Below are 16,389 nucleotides of genomic sequence, written 5' to 3' on the forward strand. Positions count from 1 at the left end.
AATGGAGGATCCCGCAACTGCCCGTGAAGCCTTTATTCCCCGCGGGGTGACCCTTTTGGCCCCCTGCAGTTAACCCTCCTCTGGGACGTTGAGTTTCTCCTTCACCCCACAGGCCACCACGGCAAAAAAAACCTCAGGGAAGAAGGTGCGGATGTACACGGCGGCCTTGGGGATGGGGTTGGCCAGGAAGACCTCTTGCTTCTTGCGTCTCACCGTGCGCATCACCTCCTCCGCCACGTCCACGGGGTGCACCCCGTAGGTCAGCCTCCTGAAAAAGACTGAAAAGCCCCCAGGCGGGGGCAGGGCTTACAGCCTCGGGAGGAGGGGTGTGGCCAGAGCCCCCCCCCCCCGCCCACCCCCCGAGGTGGGGACGGGTGTGCGCTTCTGGAGTCCCAGTCTCGGGACCAACCCTGCCGTCTGCTGGCCGTGCGCCCTGGGGAGGCACTTTACCCGCTGCGCCTCAGCTTCCGCATCTGTAAAGTAGGCGCAGTTTCCTGCCCCGTTAACATCCCAGGATGGTTATGAGCCGTCGGAGGGGATGAGAAAGAGCTTAGAAGATAGGAAGGTGCCGGATGTATGAAGGAGCTGTTGTTTACAATTGTTGCGAAGCTGTGTTTGTCCAGAGCCTCCTGGAACCTCTTGCCTACGTCTTGATTCATCTTGATTCCCTAATGTCGATAGAGCCTCGGGCAGTGGGTAGCTGCTCTGTGTAGAGCATTCTAGAATACTGATCATAGGTGCCTTTACAGACCACTCAGGATTCTAGGAGCTGGAACTTTCAGTCTTACCTATGAGTCTACAAGTTAGGTATCAACCATCAGCCCTCATTCTCCAAAGGGGAAACGGAGGCAGAGAGATGAAGGGAGTTGCTTAATATGTGACTGAGGCGAACTTCACATGCAGGCAGTCAGGGCCAGACTCTGAGTTTCTCTGTGCTGCCTTCTAGGGCAAGGGAAACAGGAAGTTCTCGAAGACCAAATCCTGGCTATTCCACATGGGAAACAGGCCCAGAGGTGGGCAGTCCCAGTGGCCAAGGTCACAGAGCCTGTGACTGACGGAGCCCAACCTGGCTTCGGTCTGCTGATTGCAGGTTAGGATTCCATCTACCTGGTGCCTCAGGACCTACGTTTTGGGGTCCCTCCCCACTGTTAGCTGGGTGCAGGGGCCCCACCGTCCCCAGTCTCATGCTTCAGGAGCGCCCCCCTGGACCCGCCCCCCCCCCCCCCCCTCCCAGAGCCCTCCGCGGCCCCTGTCCCTCTGGCTTCGCTCTGAAAGCTCACATTTCCAGATGGAGGCCTCCCAGTTTCCTTGGCCTGGCTGAACGTGGTCGGAGCGGATGAAAGCGGGGCTCACGGTGCTGACGACAACGTCGTATTCCTCCACCTCGGCCCGCAGGCAGTCGAAGAAGCCGAGCGCCGCGTGCTTGGCGGCGGCGTCTGGAAGAGAAACCAGTGAGGGGTGGGCGTGGGTCCCGCTGTGCTTCCCAGGAGGGGCCTTGGGGACACACATCCCTGCAAACTCCGTTGGGAGAGGCCTCAAGTCACCTGCCCCTCGCTTCATAGATGAGGACAGAGAGCCCTTGTGAAGCAGTGGACAGATGCAGAGATGAGACGGAATCCAACTTAGCCACTTGCCCGCTGTGTGACTTTGGGCAAGTGACTCATTTTTACCTGAAGAGGCTCAGTTTTCTTATCTTTAAAATGGGCATAATACACAGGGAACTATATTCAATATCCTGCGATAAACCATAATGGAAAAGTATATGAAAAAGAGGATGTATATGTGTAACCGAGTCACTTTTCGGTACAGCAGAAACTAACACAACGTTGTAAATCAACTATACTTCAGTAAAATTAAAAACCGATAAAATGGGCTAGATAAATAAATAAATAAATAAAGTGGGGATAATATCACCCTATCCAAGTGAGAAAATGTATATAAAACATTTCAGCCGGGAAGGCTGGTTCCCTGAGAGAGTGATTTCTCCAAGGTCCTAAGGCCATCAGGGTTAAGAATGTAGGAGCTAGGACTTCCCTGGTGGCGCAGTGGTTAAGAATCTGCCTGCCAATTCAGGGGACACGGGTTCGAGCCCTGGTCCGGGAAGATCCCACGTGCCTCAGAACAACTAAGCCCGTGCGCCACAACTACTGAGCCTGCGCTCTAGAGCCCATGAGCCGCAACTACCGAAGCCCGCGCAGTGAGAAGCCCACGCATCACAACCAGGAGTAGCCCCCGCTCTCCGCAACTAGAGAAAGCCTGTGGGCAGCAACGAAGACCCAACGCAACCAAAAATAAATAAATTAATTTAAAAAAAAAAGAAAGGTTCCAAGGAAACCAGTGCATTGGGTTCCATGTTGGTTGGAGGCCAAAGGGCCAGTTGTGTTGCCTGCACCACATTGTATCATGTCACTGCTGTCTGTGTCCCCAGCACCTGGTTCTAGGCATTCGATTGCTGTTTGTTGAATGAATGAAGGCAGCGAGCAAGTGGAAAGTAATCCACCTGCTGAAAATGACATGTATGTTTGTGAGTAGGAGGAATAGTGGTGAGGTTCTAGATGGGCTGGGGCAGAGACGGAATGAGGTACGTGGCAAAGACTGCCCTGTGCGGACCCAGCTCTATTCTTCTCCCCATCCTGGGCCCACAGGCGGACTGCAATTCCCAGCATCTCTTGCAGCAAGGGGGTAAGCATGTGACTGGCTTCTCGACGACAGGATGTGAGCAGGGCTGTATGGGCACGACGCCCTCTTCTTGCCAGCAGGAACCCACGTGGGGTGGGAACTAGCTTTGACCACGTGGAAAATGATGGCAAAGCTGTGACTTGGCACGACTCTGGGCCCCCGAGTGACCATGAGGAACAGTGATGCCTGCTGAGCTGCCCATTTAGACAGTTATATGGAGGAGGGATAAAGGTCTTTACGGCACCGTCAGCTTAACCTAACTAATGCAAACGAGAAAAGGAAAGTAAAACACTATTAGGGGGATATGATGGGCTGAATTGTATCCCGCCCCCAAATTCATATGTTGAAGTCCTAACCCCAGTATCTCAGATTGTGGCTGTATTTTGAGATAAGGGCCTTTAGAAGGTAATTAAGGTAAAATGAGGCTGTTAGGGTGGTGCCCTAATCCAATCGGACGGGTGTCCTTATAAGAAGAGCAGGAGACGGCAGGGGTGCCCACACACAAAGACCATGTGAGGACCCGGGGAGCAGGCCATCAGCAAGCCAAGGAGAGAGGCCTCGGGAAACATCAAGCCTGCCCACACTTTGATCTTGGACTTCCGGCCTGCAGAGCTGTGAGAAAATACATTTCTGTTGTTTAAGCCACCTGGTCTTTTTTTTTTTTAATATTTATTTATTTATTTGGTTGCACCAGGTCTTAGTTGTGGCAGGTGGGCTCCTTAGTTGCGGCTCACTGACCCCCTAGTTGTGGCATGGGAACCCTTAGTTGTGTCATGCATGTGGGATCTAGTTCCCTGACCAGGGATTGAACCCGGGCCCCCTGCATTGGGAGCGGGGAGTCTTAACCACGGTGCCACCAGGGAAGTCCCTGCGGTATTTTGTTGTGGTGGCCCCAGAAGACTACATCAGGCCACCCCACCCACCCTTTCTTCATTCCTCTCTCCCTCTCACCTTTCTACCCACCAGACACTTACTTACCCAGCTCCGGTTTCGTGCATGGTACTTTGGGCCATAAGGAAACGTATGAGACATGTTCCGCCACCCTCCCACATCCTACCTCACGGGAGGTGGGAATGTCTCCAGAATTCCCCCAGTTGGGTCCCAGGAGCATACACCGAGAAGTCCCTCTCCTCCTTGGACTTTTTAGAGGAGTGTCACCTTTGGAATTCTCTCTCTCGCCTCCCCTGGAATTGTGTCCCTTTCCTTTTCTCCTTCCTCCTTCCTCAGAACCTCTCCATCTCTCTCCCCTTTTGGAATGTGCACCCCTCCTTTCTTTCCCAGTTGTAATCGTTCCTGTCTCTCCAGGGACATCTTTACAGAGAAGGGGGCATCTGAGCTGGGGCCGTGCACCCATGTCAGGAGCGTGACCTTGATCTGGCATTGATCGTGTCCAGCCAGGACATGTCCTGACCGCCTGTGAGATGTGAGCTTCTGGGGGCCGAGGGGAGGACTTATCTTTATCTCCCATAGTCACCTGTGTGCTGTAGATGGTCAAAAATAGGAGCTGAAGGGATGAAAGAAAAGCCAACAGATGCTTTCGTCTCTGGACCCTCTTCCTCTTCCCCAGTGTAACCCCATGCCTAGTCCTAGACACACATCTTTTGTCTTATAAGACACATAACATAGGAAGAAACATGTTTGTCTTAGCAACTTACAGGCTGTACGGAACGGGATTCCAAGCTTCCCTTGGATGTTATTCACTAACACAATTTGTCCAGTCCTCCGGGAGATCATGTTGGGGAGCAGGGCTGGGAAGCACAGGACAAAGAACCACGGTTACAAATCTGAGGCTGAGTCAGGCAACATCAGGCAGAGCCCTTCCCCTCATCACGGAGGGCTCCTCTACCTCCCTGACAGATTACAGTGGGACACAGATGGAATGGACCCTGGTTACCACTTATCCAGTGTTTCCTAAGAGTGGGCTGGGCTCGACTGGGGAATTGCTGGGTTATTTTATTTTATTTTATTATTTAATTTTTTTGGCCTCGCTGCACGTGGCATGCAGGATCTTAGTTCCCTGACCAGGGATCGAACCCAGGACCCCTTCAGTGGAAGTGCAGAGTCCTAACCGCTGGACCACCAGGGGAGTCCCTGGGTGATTTTAAATGACCCATCAATGTGCATGGAGTGACACTGATTTCAATAGTGAGAAAGGTAATCCCTTTTCAATTGTCCTATTGCTTCCAGTAGGAAAGTTGGTTCCAATGGGTCTTTAATACTTCTCTTGCATGTGCTAATCTTTTTTAAAAAAAAGAGAGGAAAGACCTCAGCCCTTTGTCTTGGGAGAACTTACTACTTTGTTCTGATTTGAGGTTTTCTTGTATTGATGGAGAGGGAAAGGGGTTTTTAATTTATGGTAAAGATTTCCTCCTGAATTGAATTAATTTACCAATGAGGAAATTTAGAAAAAGATATGGAGTAATAATAGCACAGATTGAATAGGGAGATGGCAAAAAATATCAGAAGACTTAAGTTTGCATTTCTCACCGTGGTGCCAGGGAACCTGAGCTCTCAGAGGTTGAGTGAAGGACACACCTTGGCTGGCCTGCTTGGTGTGTCCACAGCGACTGGGCTGGAGGAAACTGTGATCTCCGGGGCATCGTCTTAGAAGCTCTGGGGAGTCATCTTTCTGCTCCCAGCGCTTCTTTCCCTTCAGCTGTCACAGCTCTCAGAATCCCATTATCATGGAGATTCTGGCCGTAGAGAAGGCAGCTCTAAGACCATGCTTTCTCAGCCTTTGCCAAACACACTACTCCCTCCATGTAGACATTCTCCATGCTTATATTCTCCCTTTTGTGCTTCTGCTTCGATAAACTTTATTTGGGGTGGGGGGAGGGCTTCAACTCTTGGTGCTATTCCATGTCATCTCTAGCAACACCCCTAACCCCAGCTTCAGATCTGCATTTGAACTTGACCCTTAGAAATCTCCACACAGGAACCACCATTTTACCTTTAAAAGGGAGACGTCCTCCTGCCTTCCTGTTTCTGCAAAGGGATTGACAGTATTCTGGGTCTCTTGCAGATAAACTCTTTTTTGACCTTGGACCAACTGTCCTGATTAGGAGCAGATCAACCACGAGGTCGATATAGTAAAAGATTTGCAGAGGATGAAGACCATGGTCCAGAGATGTGGAATGGGATTGGAGGGGAGCCATGGATATGAGTAAGAAAAGAGGAGAAAAGGGCAGGGCTTGGGGAGGGGGCTTAATGGAGAGGCAGGTTGGAATATACCAGTCAGAGACTTTCACAATCCCTTTTGTTTCATCAACATTTACAGTCAGATGCTGAAAGCTTTCACCAAATAAGCAGGGATTTTTCTGAAAGAGGGGCTGGAGGCTGCATCCAGAATTGGGTGACTGTCTGGAAATATAACAGAGCCCTTTCTAGCAGCCAGTGGGAAGGTCAAACTCACGAGACCTTTGGTCAGTGTGATGGGTCCAAAGTAATTGGCATCCATGATCTTTTTGTCGAGTTCCAGAGAAATGTTATGGGCAGGCCCCTTCACCTTCATGCTGGCATTGTTGATGAGGATGTCCACACAGCCATAGCAATCCAGGACCTCTTTGGCCACATCCTGGACACAGCTGATGTCCGAGAGATCCAAGAGGACCAGCTTTGGGGTGAATGTCTGCTGGACCAATGAGAGAGTCAAGGCACATCTGGGTACATCCCCTCAGACCTTGGGACCCTTCAATCTAAGAGTCACCCCTTTTGAAACTCAGAGCTCATGGAATGACTACAAACAAATGATGAGGAAGAAGCAGAGAGGACTCTGGGAGGAAGGAAATTGATGGAGAAAATGCATCCTTGGGGACCAGAGCAACAACAACATTCCCAACACACAAACATGCAGTCATAAGTCTGAACTTCTGGTCAAGGGGCCAGACCTGAGAAATCCAAGTGGAGGCCATGCATTGATTCTGCTGGTGATGTCATTTCTTATAACACTTCTGAGCTCCTTTTTGGCAATTGCTTTCAGACTGGCTTCCAAGCCTCAAGAGAATCTGCCCAGTACTTTGTAGCCACATTTAATTTTTGGCCAAAATCACACACTCAACGCAATTTTTTGGGAGCACGATCTATGTGCCAGGCATTTGTGTTCAGCCCTAAACATTTGATATCGTCAAGATTCTCATGGGTTAGAAGGGATACAGATGGAAAAATTGATGTTACCATATGGTAAATGCAATCCCGGTGTTTGACAAACACTAGCCCTGAGATACGGCCTTAAAAAAAGGTTCCCTGGTCAGATTTGCTTAGGAAATACAGACTACTATATGTTCTTCTTGGAGATAACACAATGCACATTTGCATAGCAAGGGCTCTGAAAAGTCCTGCAGTAAAGAAATTAGTCAGACAAGCTTGGCCTAACTCAGTTTTTCCCACACAATTGACTTCAGAGCCTCGTTTTTACTACTTAATAACCAATACCTAATAAGATCCCAAGAAACGTACCTGGGAGTATGCTGTGTTATCCTGGTTGCTCCATCTCCTCAAGTACCAGAGTTAGTTCTGAATGATTTTTGGCTATTTCCAAGATCAAATTCAACATCAAGGGAAAAGATTAACAAAAAAAAAATCCTGAAGAGAACTCTCTGAAGGCAATGTCTTTTTCTTTTTTTCAAATAAATTTACTTATTTATTTATTTTTGGCTGCGTTGGGTCTTCGTTGCTACGCACAGGCTTTCTCTAGCTGCGGCGAGCAGGGGGATACTCTTCGTTGCGGTACGCGGGCTTCTCATTGTGGTGGCTTCTCTTGTGGAGCACAGGCTCTAGGCGCATGGGCTTCAGTAGTTGTGGCTCACGGGCTTAGTTGCTCCGCGGCATGTGGGATCTTCCCAGACCAGGGTTCGAACCCGTGTCCCCTGCGTCGGCAGCCGGATTCTTAACCACTGCACCACCAGGGAAACCCCTGAAAGCAATTTCTTAAACAATGCTCCAGAAATGCTTTGAAAACCCCAGCTGCATTGAAATGTGTTCACCTCCTGTGTAACTTCATGGAAGGGGACTTCACTTCCCTGATTTCTTTGAAGGAAATTTTTTTTTTTTTTTTTGGCTTGCGGGATCTTAGTTCCCTGACCAGGGATTGAACCTGGGCCATGGCAGTGAAAGCGCCAAGTCCTAACCACCGGACTGCCAGGGAACTCCCTCTTTGAAGGAAATATTGTTTGAAGTATTATTTAAAAAATCAGCCATGAGTATTTATAAACAGAGCCCATATCTGTGACATACCATATTTTCTGGATCCTCTTTGAGTCTGACTTAAGTAGAATGGGGGGTGGGGAGGATCAGAGGCTAGAGGCACGATGAGGGGTCAAAATGAGCCAACCCCCAAGTGCGCAGACTTACCTGTGCCAAGATTACATTTCCCAAGGACTTCCCTGGTGGCACAGTGGTTAAGAATCCACCTGCCAATGCAGGGGACATGGGTTCAATCCCTGATCCAGGAAGATCCCACATGCCTTGGAGCAACTAAGCCCCTGCGCCACAACTAGTGAGCCCACGCGCCACAACTACTGAAGCCCGCGAGCCTAGAGCCTGTGCTCCGCAACCAGAGAAGCCACTGCAATGAGAAGACTGCGCACCGCAACGAAGAGTAGCCCCCGCTCCCCGCAACTAGAGAAAGTCCGTGCAGAAACGAAGACCCAACGCAGCCAAAAATAAATAAAATTAAAATTTTAAAAGTACATTTTAAAAAATTACATTTCCCCAAAGCAAAATTTCATCCAAATTTCACCGAAAGAGCTGCCGTGTAACAAACAACGAAGGCTAAGGGTGTCCAGGGGTTGCCCGTGGCGACTGCCGGAAGGCCGTACCTTGCTGGGGTCAGCCACACTGATCAGGGCATCGTGTAGACTCTGAAGCCTCTCCCAGCTCTTTCCGCACAGCACCAGCCTGGCCCCGCCGGTATGGAACACCCGAGCACACTCTGAGGGGAAGAAGGAAGGAGGACAGGACACACTGTGGGTGAAACCACTGATGGCGAGCCCCTCTTTCTTACAGATTCAAGGATTCAAAGAATTCAAAAGCCTTAGAGCCATGAGTTCCTTTAGAGGTCATTGCATTCAGCTGCCTGTGGAATTTCTTCTTGTTTCCAGCCTCAGCATGGTTGCCTCCTGTGAAGGGCATCTCACAGGGGTGTGAAATAACCCCTCCTCCATTGGGTAGTTCTGATTATTAGGACATTCTTTCTTAAACTGGACAGAAAGATGACTCCATCAAACAAGACCCCCAGAAGCACAGCTCTAAACATATCTCAATCTGAAGATATTGGAGACAGCTGCCATGTTTTTTCAGACCAAATGTCACTAGTTTCCTCCACATTTTCTCTGTGGGTCGATACTCCAGCCAGGGTTCTTTTTATTAAGAAAGGAAACCTGCCTGCTGTCTAGTAAGTTTTACTCTGGACGAATTTCTGACTCACCCAATGTCCCAGTGTTCTTTTTTTTTTTTCTTTTTTTGGCCATACCGCGCGGTATGCAAGATCTTAGTTCCCCAACCAGGGATCGAACCTGTGCCCCCTACAGTGGAAGTGTGGAGTCTTAACCGCTGGCCTGCCAGGGAAGTCCCTCACCCAATGTTCTTACCTGGGAAGTAGTTGGTAGATACACAAGTATTCTTATGTGGCAATAACAATGATATTTAAGAACAATAAAAGCTAACAGATTTTGACAGTTTACTTGCTTGAGTAGCTATTGAAAGGGATTTACATATATTAGCTCATTTAATTCTCACAGTCATCCCATGCAGCAGTTTCTTAGGTTGGGTTCCCTAAAAGCAGAATCTAAGACAGGGATTCAGGTGGCTAGGATTAATTCAGGGAGTGCTCTTCAGAGAAAATCTGTCAGGGATTAAGGGCATGGCGTAGGTGAAGGGGAAGGATGTGGTCTCAGGTAAAGTCTAGCTTTGGCTGGACCCAAGGAAGGCTCTGGACTGTAAACCCAGCTGCAAGGCTGTCCCAGCTGGATGCAAGGGGACTGTCTTTTGTACACGTGTGTCAACCAGTCACTGATGGTGTGCTGCCTCCCTCCGGGGGTGGGTACAAAGGGTGTCCACTGGCAGAGGGCAAGTCTATGAGCCATGGCCACCAACACTCATAGGACCTGGGGATGGATGAACTGGCCAGGTACAGGAATCTAGGAGGGGCACCCACAACACCTACTACAGGGGAGTAGCTATTACTGTCCCATTTTTACACCAAGCACTGGTGACCCGGGCTGCCTGGGGATGCCAAAGGGTAGTTGGGCAGCACTGGGTGCCCACTAGATGCTGGAAATCCTGTGTGCCATGGCTCTAAGTGATCTTATGTTTGTGTGATTTTCTCCTGCAAGTCTCAACAGCTGGAGCTGGTGGAAAGAAGGGGGCCAGCTCGACAGGACAGTTGGCAGGGGTTTGATAAGTGGGCATTGTGGGCAGGGGAATTGTGGTATTGGAGAGGGAGCAATTGATGTACTGGACCATTCAGTCTAAGCCAGATGGGAGCAGGAGTGAAGGCAGGAGGGGCTGATAGAGAAGGAAAGGAGAAGGCTCTAGGGAGGGGAGGTCTCAGTGAGGTCTAGAAACAGATGTGGTCGGGGGAAGCTGCGGTCAGTTCTGCTGACAAAGGGAAACTTGAATCAGGAAATAACTGTGTGGGGCTTCCCTGGTGGTGCAGACACAGTGGGTCCAAGGTGACCCCATCCCTGACTTGGCCGAATTGTGTGGGTTTGGGGTGAGGGTTAGCAGTCCTGGTCTCTATCTGTCTGGTTTCCCTAGGAGACAGCTTGGAACTGGGCTCCTTGATGCTGTCCAGAGCTACCCACTGAGTTCAGTCAGGTTCTGTGGGACTGGGCATGTACTGTGGGCTGTGTGTAGCCTACATCATCCGCTTGGTGCCCCTCACTTTTTTCTTGCCTTGGACCTGAGAAACGGAGCACTTTGAACCCAGAATCGCTGTGGTCAGCAGCATGTTCTGGCTAAGCGTTTATTTAAGGTCACCCATGCCCAGCTTCTCAAGTTACTTCTAAATACTCGGACTTTATTTTCTTCTGCTTTGCATTTCTTTCTAGGGTGAGTCCGTAAGAGACAGTGAAAAAGGGCAGTGACATTAGTCATGACAGAGACTAGACCGTATTCCTCTGAAAATGCCGTTGTGCTCCTGAGATGTATTTCCTGGGCACCTGATTTGTACAATGTTTGCTTATAATAGAATGAGACTTTTAAAAATAAATAAACAAGACTACTAAACCAAATATACATCTCTCAGCAATAGATAGAAGTCCTGTCCAGTAAGACAGAAAATCAGGACAGTTGTAGAACAGCCTTCTCAACCAACAGGGTCTAATCGACATTTGTAATTCACTTCATTCATGAGCAGCAGAATGCACATGCCTTTCACATACCCGTGGATCATTCACCAAGAGAGTCCGTGCCCTGGACCAACTGAGAAATACCCAGATACGCCACTAATGGTAGTGTATTTCTGTGAGGAGCCATGGGACCCAGAAACCAGTGCCTTAGGGACCATCCAAAAGGAAGGAGCAATCGAGGTGCCAGGGAATGAAGGCTATGAAAGGGGTCTCGGGTTGGCAGCTGTCCTGATGCTAGACGGGCGTGTTCTGCTTGAAGAACGGTCTTCCCCAAAGACTGACTCTGCATGTCTCTGGGTGGGTGTCTCTGCTCCATTTCCCCGGGGCACCCACTACTCCCTGTTGTCTTGTGTCTGGTCTGGCTGGCAAACGTGTGTGCCTGGTTTGTCCCTGTGGAAGATGGAATTTGTGTCCCTTGTGAGTATTGAGTCTAGTGATGTTGGATATCCTCCTTGGGAACTGCTTCTGGGACCCACACAGGGGCCACATAAGAACCTAGTTTTACTGCCTTACTCTTTGTTTTTTATCTCATGTGGTGAACCCAGGTCGATCACCCACTGAAATGGAACCCATTGTTGAAGCATGCAGATGGGCTGCTGTGGGGATGCCCAAGGGAAGGAGAATCCGAGAGAATTCCCAGATGGGAGGTTACAAATGTTCTCGTAATGGTAGCACCATGGGAGTGGGTGCCCAGCCCACCAGCAGGCCTCTTTGGAAGGGGCAGTGCTCATTTCAGGATGTAGAGGACTCAACAGATACTGGTTGAGTGACCTAATGAGTGTTTGGCTGGTGGGTTCGACATTTGATTAGAAATAACAAAAACAACAGCAAAAATGATACCCAAACTATGGGACACATGGGGCTGCACTACCGTTATTAGGGATGAGAGAGGATCTTAAAAACCTAAGGGCATTTACTGTCTCTTATGTCACACATGCCACCAGCAGAAGGGCCCTCTGAGACCATCTAATTCAGGAGTTGCAAACGTAAATGCCTTCAAGGCCAGGAGGTGATGTGGTTGAGAGAATCAGGCCGAGTGTGAGACAATAGGGATTAGTGGGGTGTGTGGCACACTGGTGTTTGCACGTTCTGCATAATTATCACCGTCGCTAACACTTGAGGGGTGCCCACTCTAGTTCCAGGCACTGTTCTAAGTGCTTTCCATCTATTACTTCGTTTATTCATCACAACAGCATTATGAGGCAGAAAGTATTAGTATCCTTGCTTTCAGATGAGAAACCCAAGGCTGAGCAGTGCATCACCAGCTGGTTAGTGGTGGAGCCAAGACTTCAACCCCACCCCCAAGTTTGGCCTCTTCACCAGTTCACTGCCCCAGCTGAGGGCTTTGCATTTCAAAATTTCTAGAAACCCCCCTGGAGGCAAAACAAATCATGTCTGCAGACCGATGTTGGCCCTTAGACTGTGAGTTTGCAACCCCAGATACTCCAGTCCCCTGATTTCTCAGGCGAGAAAGCTGCAGCCTCCAAGAAAGAAGACGCTTGCTGGTTCACGACAGCTGCTGGGAGAGAACACAGCCTCGATCCACCCCCGTCCGGCCCAGCGGGCTCACCCACACGCCACCCTGTTGCCTCTCACCCTCCAGGGCAGGAGTGGGCACGAGAGGGGGCAGAGCTCGCTTACCCTTGCCCAGTCCTGAGATGGCATCGGTGATGACCACCACCTTGTTCTGCGCGGCTGACCTGGACCACAGCCTGGACGCCTCCTGGTAGATGAAAAGGAGGCCGCTGATTCCCAGGAGCAGCAAGGGTAGCATGAGCACAGCTGGGACCCCCATCTCCTGCTGGGGGAAACCGGGAGGAAGGAATCCGCTCCGCACAGAGGCTCTGATCGGGACACGGGGCAGGGGGAGGCCTGAGGCTGCCGGCTGCGCTCACGCCCCAGGCCCGGGGCCGCTGTCCAGGGAGCCGGGCTCTGTGCAGACTCCCGGAGGGCTGCTTCCCGGAACACCTGGCCGGCACGCTAATCCCCAGACGGTCAAGGAAGAGAAAATTACTCACGGTGTCTCCAGCAGCAAATGGGATCCGGCCTGCCCTCCCAAAGGTTAATTACAAATTTAATCAAAATGGGTCTGCATGTTTGGAAGGAAAGCCATGTGTTAAGGCCACCTGCTTGGGCCCCAGTGGCTATTTATAGCTCTCTGTGCACTAAAGGGCTTTCGGGGTAAATATAGTGTCTCTTCTGATATTCAGGGACACATGCTGGCCGGGTCTGATTTCAGAGTTCCTGCCAAGCCTTCTAAAGCTCTCCCGGCTGCCTCACCATTAGAGATTGCTCTGCAGTTTGGGGCTGGGCGTTAGGGATTGGGACCTGGGATTTCAGCACAAACACCCTTGCCTTCTCTTCCTATAACCCTCCTATCAGGTAGCTTCCATGTAGCTCAGACCGGTGTGGCAGTGAGCCATCTGGCCTTCCCTTTCCGGTTGGGGGTGAAAAGCACAGAAAATCTGTTAAACGGAATGGAGCCTGTTGCAGAATGAGACACTTGGAAGTGTGACGTGAACTACGGGAAAGAGCAGTTTGGAGCTGTTCCTCTTCAGTCAAGGGCTTCCACATTCCAGAGCCTTAGCCTCCTTATCTCTAAAATGGGCACAACAGTTCTCATCTTGCCGGACTGCTGGGAAAATAGAATAATATACTGCATCTCGACAACAGACTCTGAGAGGATCACTCTTGTTATCTTTAGTGATTGAGAATACTAAGAATGTATCCCAAACGTCAAATATTTTAATGACTTAAGGAAACTCAGTAGGATTAGAAATGGTGAGAGATAGTAGCTACTATGGAAAACAGTACGGAGGTTCCTTAAAAAACTAAAAATAGAGCTGCCATATGATCCAGCAATCCCACTCCTGGGTATATTTCTAGAAAAAAATGAAAACACTAGTTCGAAAAGATACATGCACCCCAAGATTCATAGCAGCACTATTTACAATAGCCAAGACATGGAAACAAACCAAGTGCCCATTAAGAGGCGACTGGCTTAAGAAGATGTGATATATATATAGAGAGAAATATTGCCATTTGCTGCAACATGGCTGGACCTAGAGATTATTATGCTTAGTGAAATAAGTCAGACAAAGACCCATACCATATGATACCGCTTATATGTGGAATTTAAAAATAATACAAATGAATGTATATACAATACAGATTTACAATCCTAGAAAACTTGTGATTACCAAAGGAGGGTGGGGAGGGACAAATTAGGAGTATGAAATTAACAGATACAAACTACCATACATAAAATAGATAAGCAACGCGGATTTACTGCATAGCACAGGGAATTATATTCGATATCTTGTAACAACCTATAATGAAATAGAACCTGCAAAAAAAAACCAAACAAAAAACCCACAACTGAATCACCGTGCTGTATACCTGAAACTAATGCAATATTGTAAATCATCTATATTAAAAAAACAGAAGAAGAAATGGGGAGACATAAATAGCCAAAATTCAGTTCAAGTACTCAAACCATCATAAACCAGAAGACAGATCATAACAATGTCCTATTTTGTGTGGTAAGGACCAGGAGCCTGGGCAAGGAACAGTACACTGGAGGTGGGGACAGAGAAACTGCATTTCTTCCTTGGAAACGAAAATGTCCAGGAACATTTTTAAACACCCAACTTTTTAAATGACACCTGATATACATATAGAAGTATGTATATATCCTAAGTGTAGAGTTTCCTGGATCTCAAACTGAGCACATCCTTGTAACCAGCACCCAGATCAAGAAACAAAGCATTGCCGACATCCCCCCATCGTGTCTCTTTCCAGTCGTAAGGGTGACTACTTTCTAACTTTTGATAGCATATATGGTTGACCCTTGAACAACACAGGTTTGAACTGTGTGGGTCCACTTATTTTCAACAAATACTGCAGTACTTCATGATCCGAAGTTAGTTGAATCTGTGAATGTGGAACCGCGCATACAGAGAGCCAACTTTGAAATTATGTTGGGATTTTCCACTGAAAATTGGCAGCCCTGGGCTTCCTTGGTGGCGCAGTGGTTAAGAATCCGCCTGCCAATGCAGGGGACACGGGTTCGAGCCCTGGTCCGGGAAGATCCCACATGCCGCGGAGCAACTAAGCCTGTGCGCCACAACTACTGAGCCTGCGCTCTAGAGCCCGCGAGCCACAACTACTGAGCCTGCACGCCTAGAGCCCGTGCTCCGCAACGAGAGAAGCCACCACAATGAGAAGCCCACGCACCGCAATGAAGAGTAGCCCCCGCTCGCCGCAACTAGAGAAAGCCCGCGCGCAGCAACGAAGACCCAGTGCAGCCAAAAATAAATAAAATAAATAAATTAAAAAAAAAAAAAAAGAAAATTGGCAGCCCTAACCCCTGTGTTGTTCAAGGGTATTAGCAATGTGGAGTCACTGGTGCTATTGACAGGAATGTCAGTGTGAAGGTTACCATGAGGATTCAGTTCTCCTTCAAACTTACTGTCAGTGGTTCTGTAATGAGCAACCCTGCAAGGTGGTCCATGATCCACCCAACTCCCTACATCTGATACTTTGAAAGCACAACCTTCTCTCCACCTTGATCTCGGACGACAGCCTCGCCAAATCCGGAAGGTGCTTGAAGCCACCAGCCTACAAGATCCTCAGAGCTTCGTTGAATAACGTCAGGCAGCTTCAACTTTGCCCCATGGCCCTGGTAATGAGGAAGAGGCAGGACAGGGCGTGGGTTCTCTGGAGCAGAATTAAGTTTGGACTCAAAGTTCTCACGGGAGCTTCAGCTGTACCTGCAAAAACTCATATCCACTAAGGGTGGTCGGAGTTTCCTTTTCTTTCAACTTAATTGCCACAGACAAGGACTATTCCAACCCAAACACAATCTTTAGTCTACAAAGAGATTCTTGCTCCAAATCCCTGTCTACTTTACTGCCCCACTTAAGAAAGATGCCTGAAGTTTCACCTAACTCTGAAATAATGATATTTTCTAGTCCAAGATTTGAGAACTAAGACCAGTATGAATGCATTTATGGGGTCGGGGACCATTCTGGGAAACCTGGGATGTGAAAGTCACAGTCTAGATCAGAGCTGGTCCCAGCCTGCTTTCACCTCTGGGGCCTCTTCAGTCTCCTCGGTTCCAAGTAGAAGCCACATTTGGAACAACATCTAGTTTCAAGCCGAGTGTAGGTTGCACTCGCCCTAATCCATCTGTGAATCAGAGACGAGGGTTCCCTCCATGGCTTCATCCCAGCGTTTACAACCCCTTTGCTCCTCCATAAAATGCCCCAGCGCCCTGCCCTCTGACAGCCTCACTTAGGGAGGGAGAAGGGGAGCAAAGAATTTGGCTCCCACTACGCCTCCAGAAAGGCAGCATGATGGG

At 49.1% G+C, this 16,389-nt stretch overlaps 1 protein-coding gene across 3 annotated transcripts; it reads right to left on the bottom strand.

The window, feature by feature from the left end:
• Positions 1-18: 18 nt before the first annotated feature.
• Positions 19-13,193, bottom strand: DHRS7C (dehydrogenase/reductase 7C). 3 transcript variants are annotated; one of them, XM_082373334.1, is made up of 7 exons: positions 13,046-13,193; positions 12,669-12,825; positions 8,496-8,608; positions 6,097-6,310; positions 4,335-4,427; positions 1,281-1,436; positions 19-278 (listed from the first exon to the last, which is right to left on the bottom strand). In XM_082373334.1, exons 2-7 carry the CDS (start codon positions 12,820-12,822, stop codon positions 70-72), a joined length of 939 nt encoding a protein of 312 aa, XP_082229460.1. In that variant the 5' UTR covers positions 12,823-12,825; positions 13,046-13,193; the 3' UTR covers positions 19-69. The 3 variants fall into 3 exon arrangements, with proteins under 3 accessions (XP_082229460.1, XP_082229462.1, XP_082229461.1); XM_082373336.1 differs by having other exon boundaries at positions 6,097-6,307; positions 13,046-13,192; XM_082373335.1 differs by having other exon boundaries at positions 12,669-12,828; positions 13,046-13,178.
• Between the last annotated feature and the right edge of the window lie 3,196 nt (positions 13,194-16,389).

This window comes from Balaenoptera borealis (genome assembly GCF_965194805.1).
Source record: "Balaenoptera borealis genome assembly, chromosome: 20".
Taxonomy (NCBI): domain Eukaryota; kingdom Metazoa; phylum Chordata; class Mammalia; order Artiodactyla; family Balaenopteridae; genus Balaenoptera; species Balaenoptera borealis.

Coding starts and splice junctions, on each gene's coding strand:
- DHRS7C (XM_082373334.1), bottom strand. CDS start 12,822: ATGGGGGTCCCAGCTGTGCTCATGCTACCCTTGCTGCTCCTGGGAATC. Junction 6,311..8,495: donor GTGTGGCTGACCCCAGCAAG/GTACGGCCTTCC, acceptor TCATTGGTCCAG/CAGACATTCACCCCAAAGCT. Junction 1,437..4,334: donor AATCCCGTTCCGTACAGCCT/GTAAGTTGCTAA, acceptor TTTCTCTTCCAG/ACGCCGCCGCCAAGCACGCG.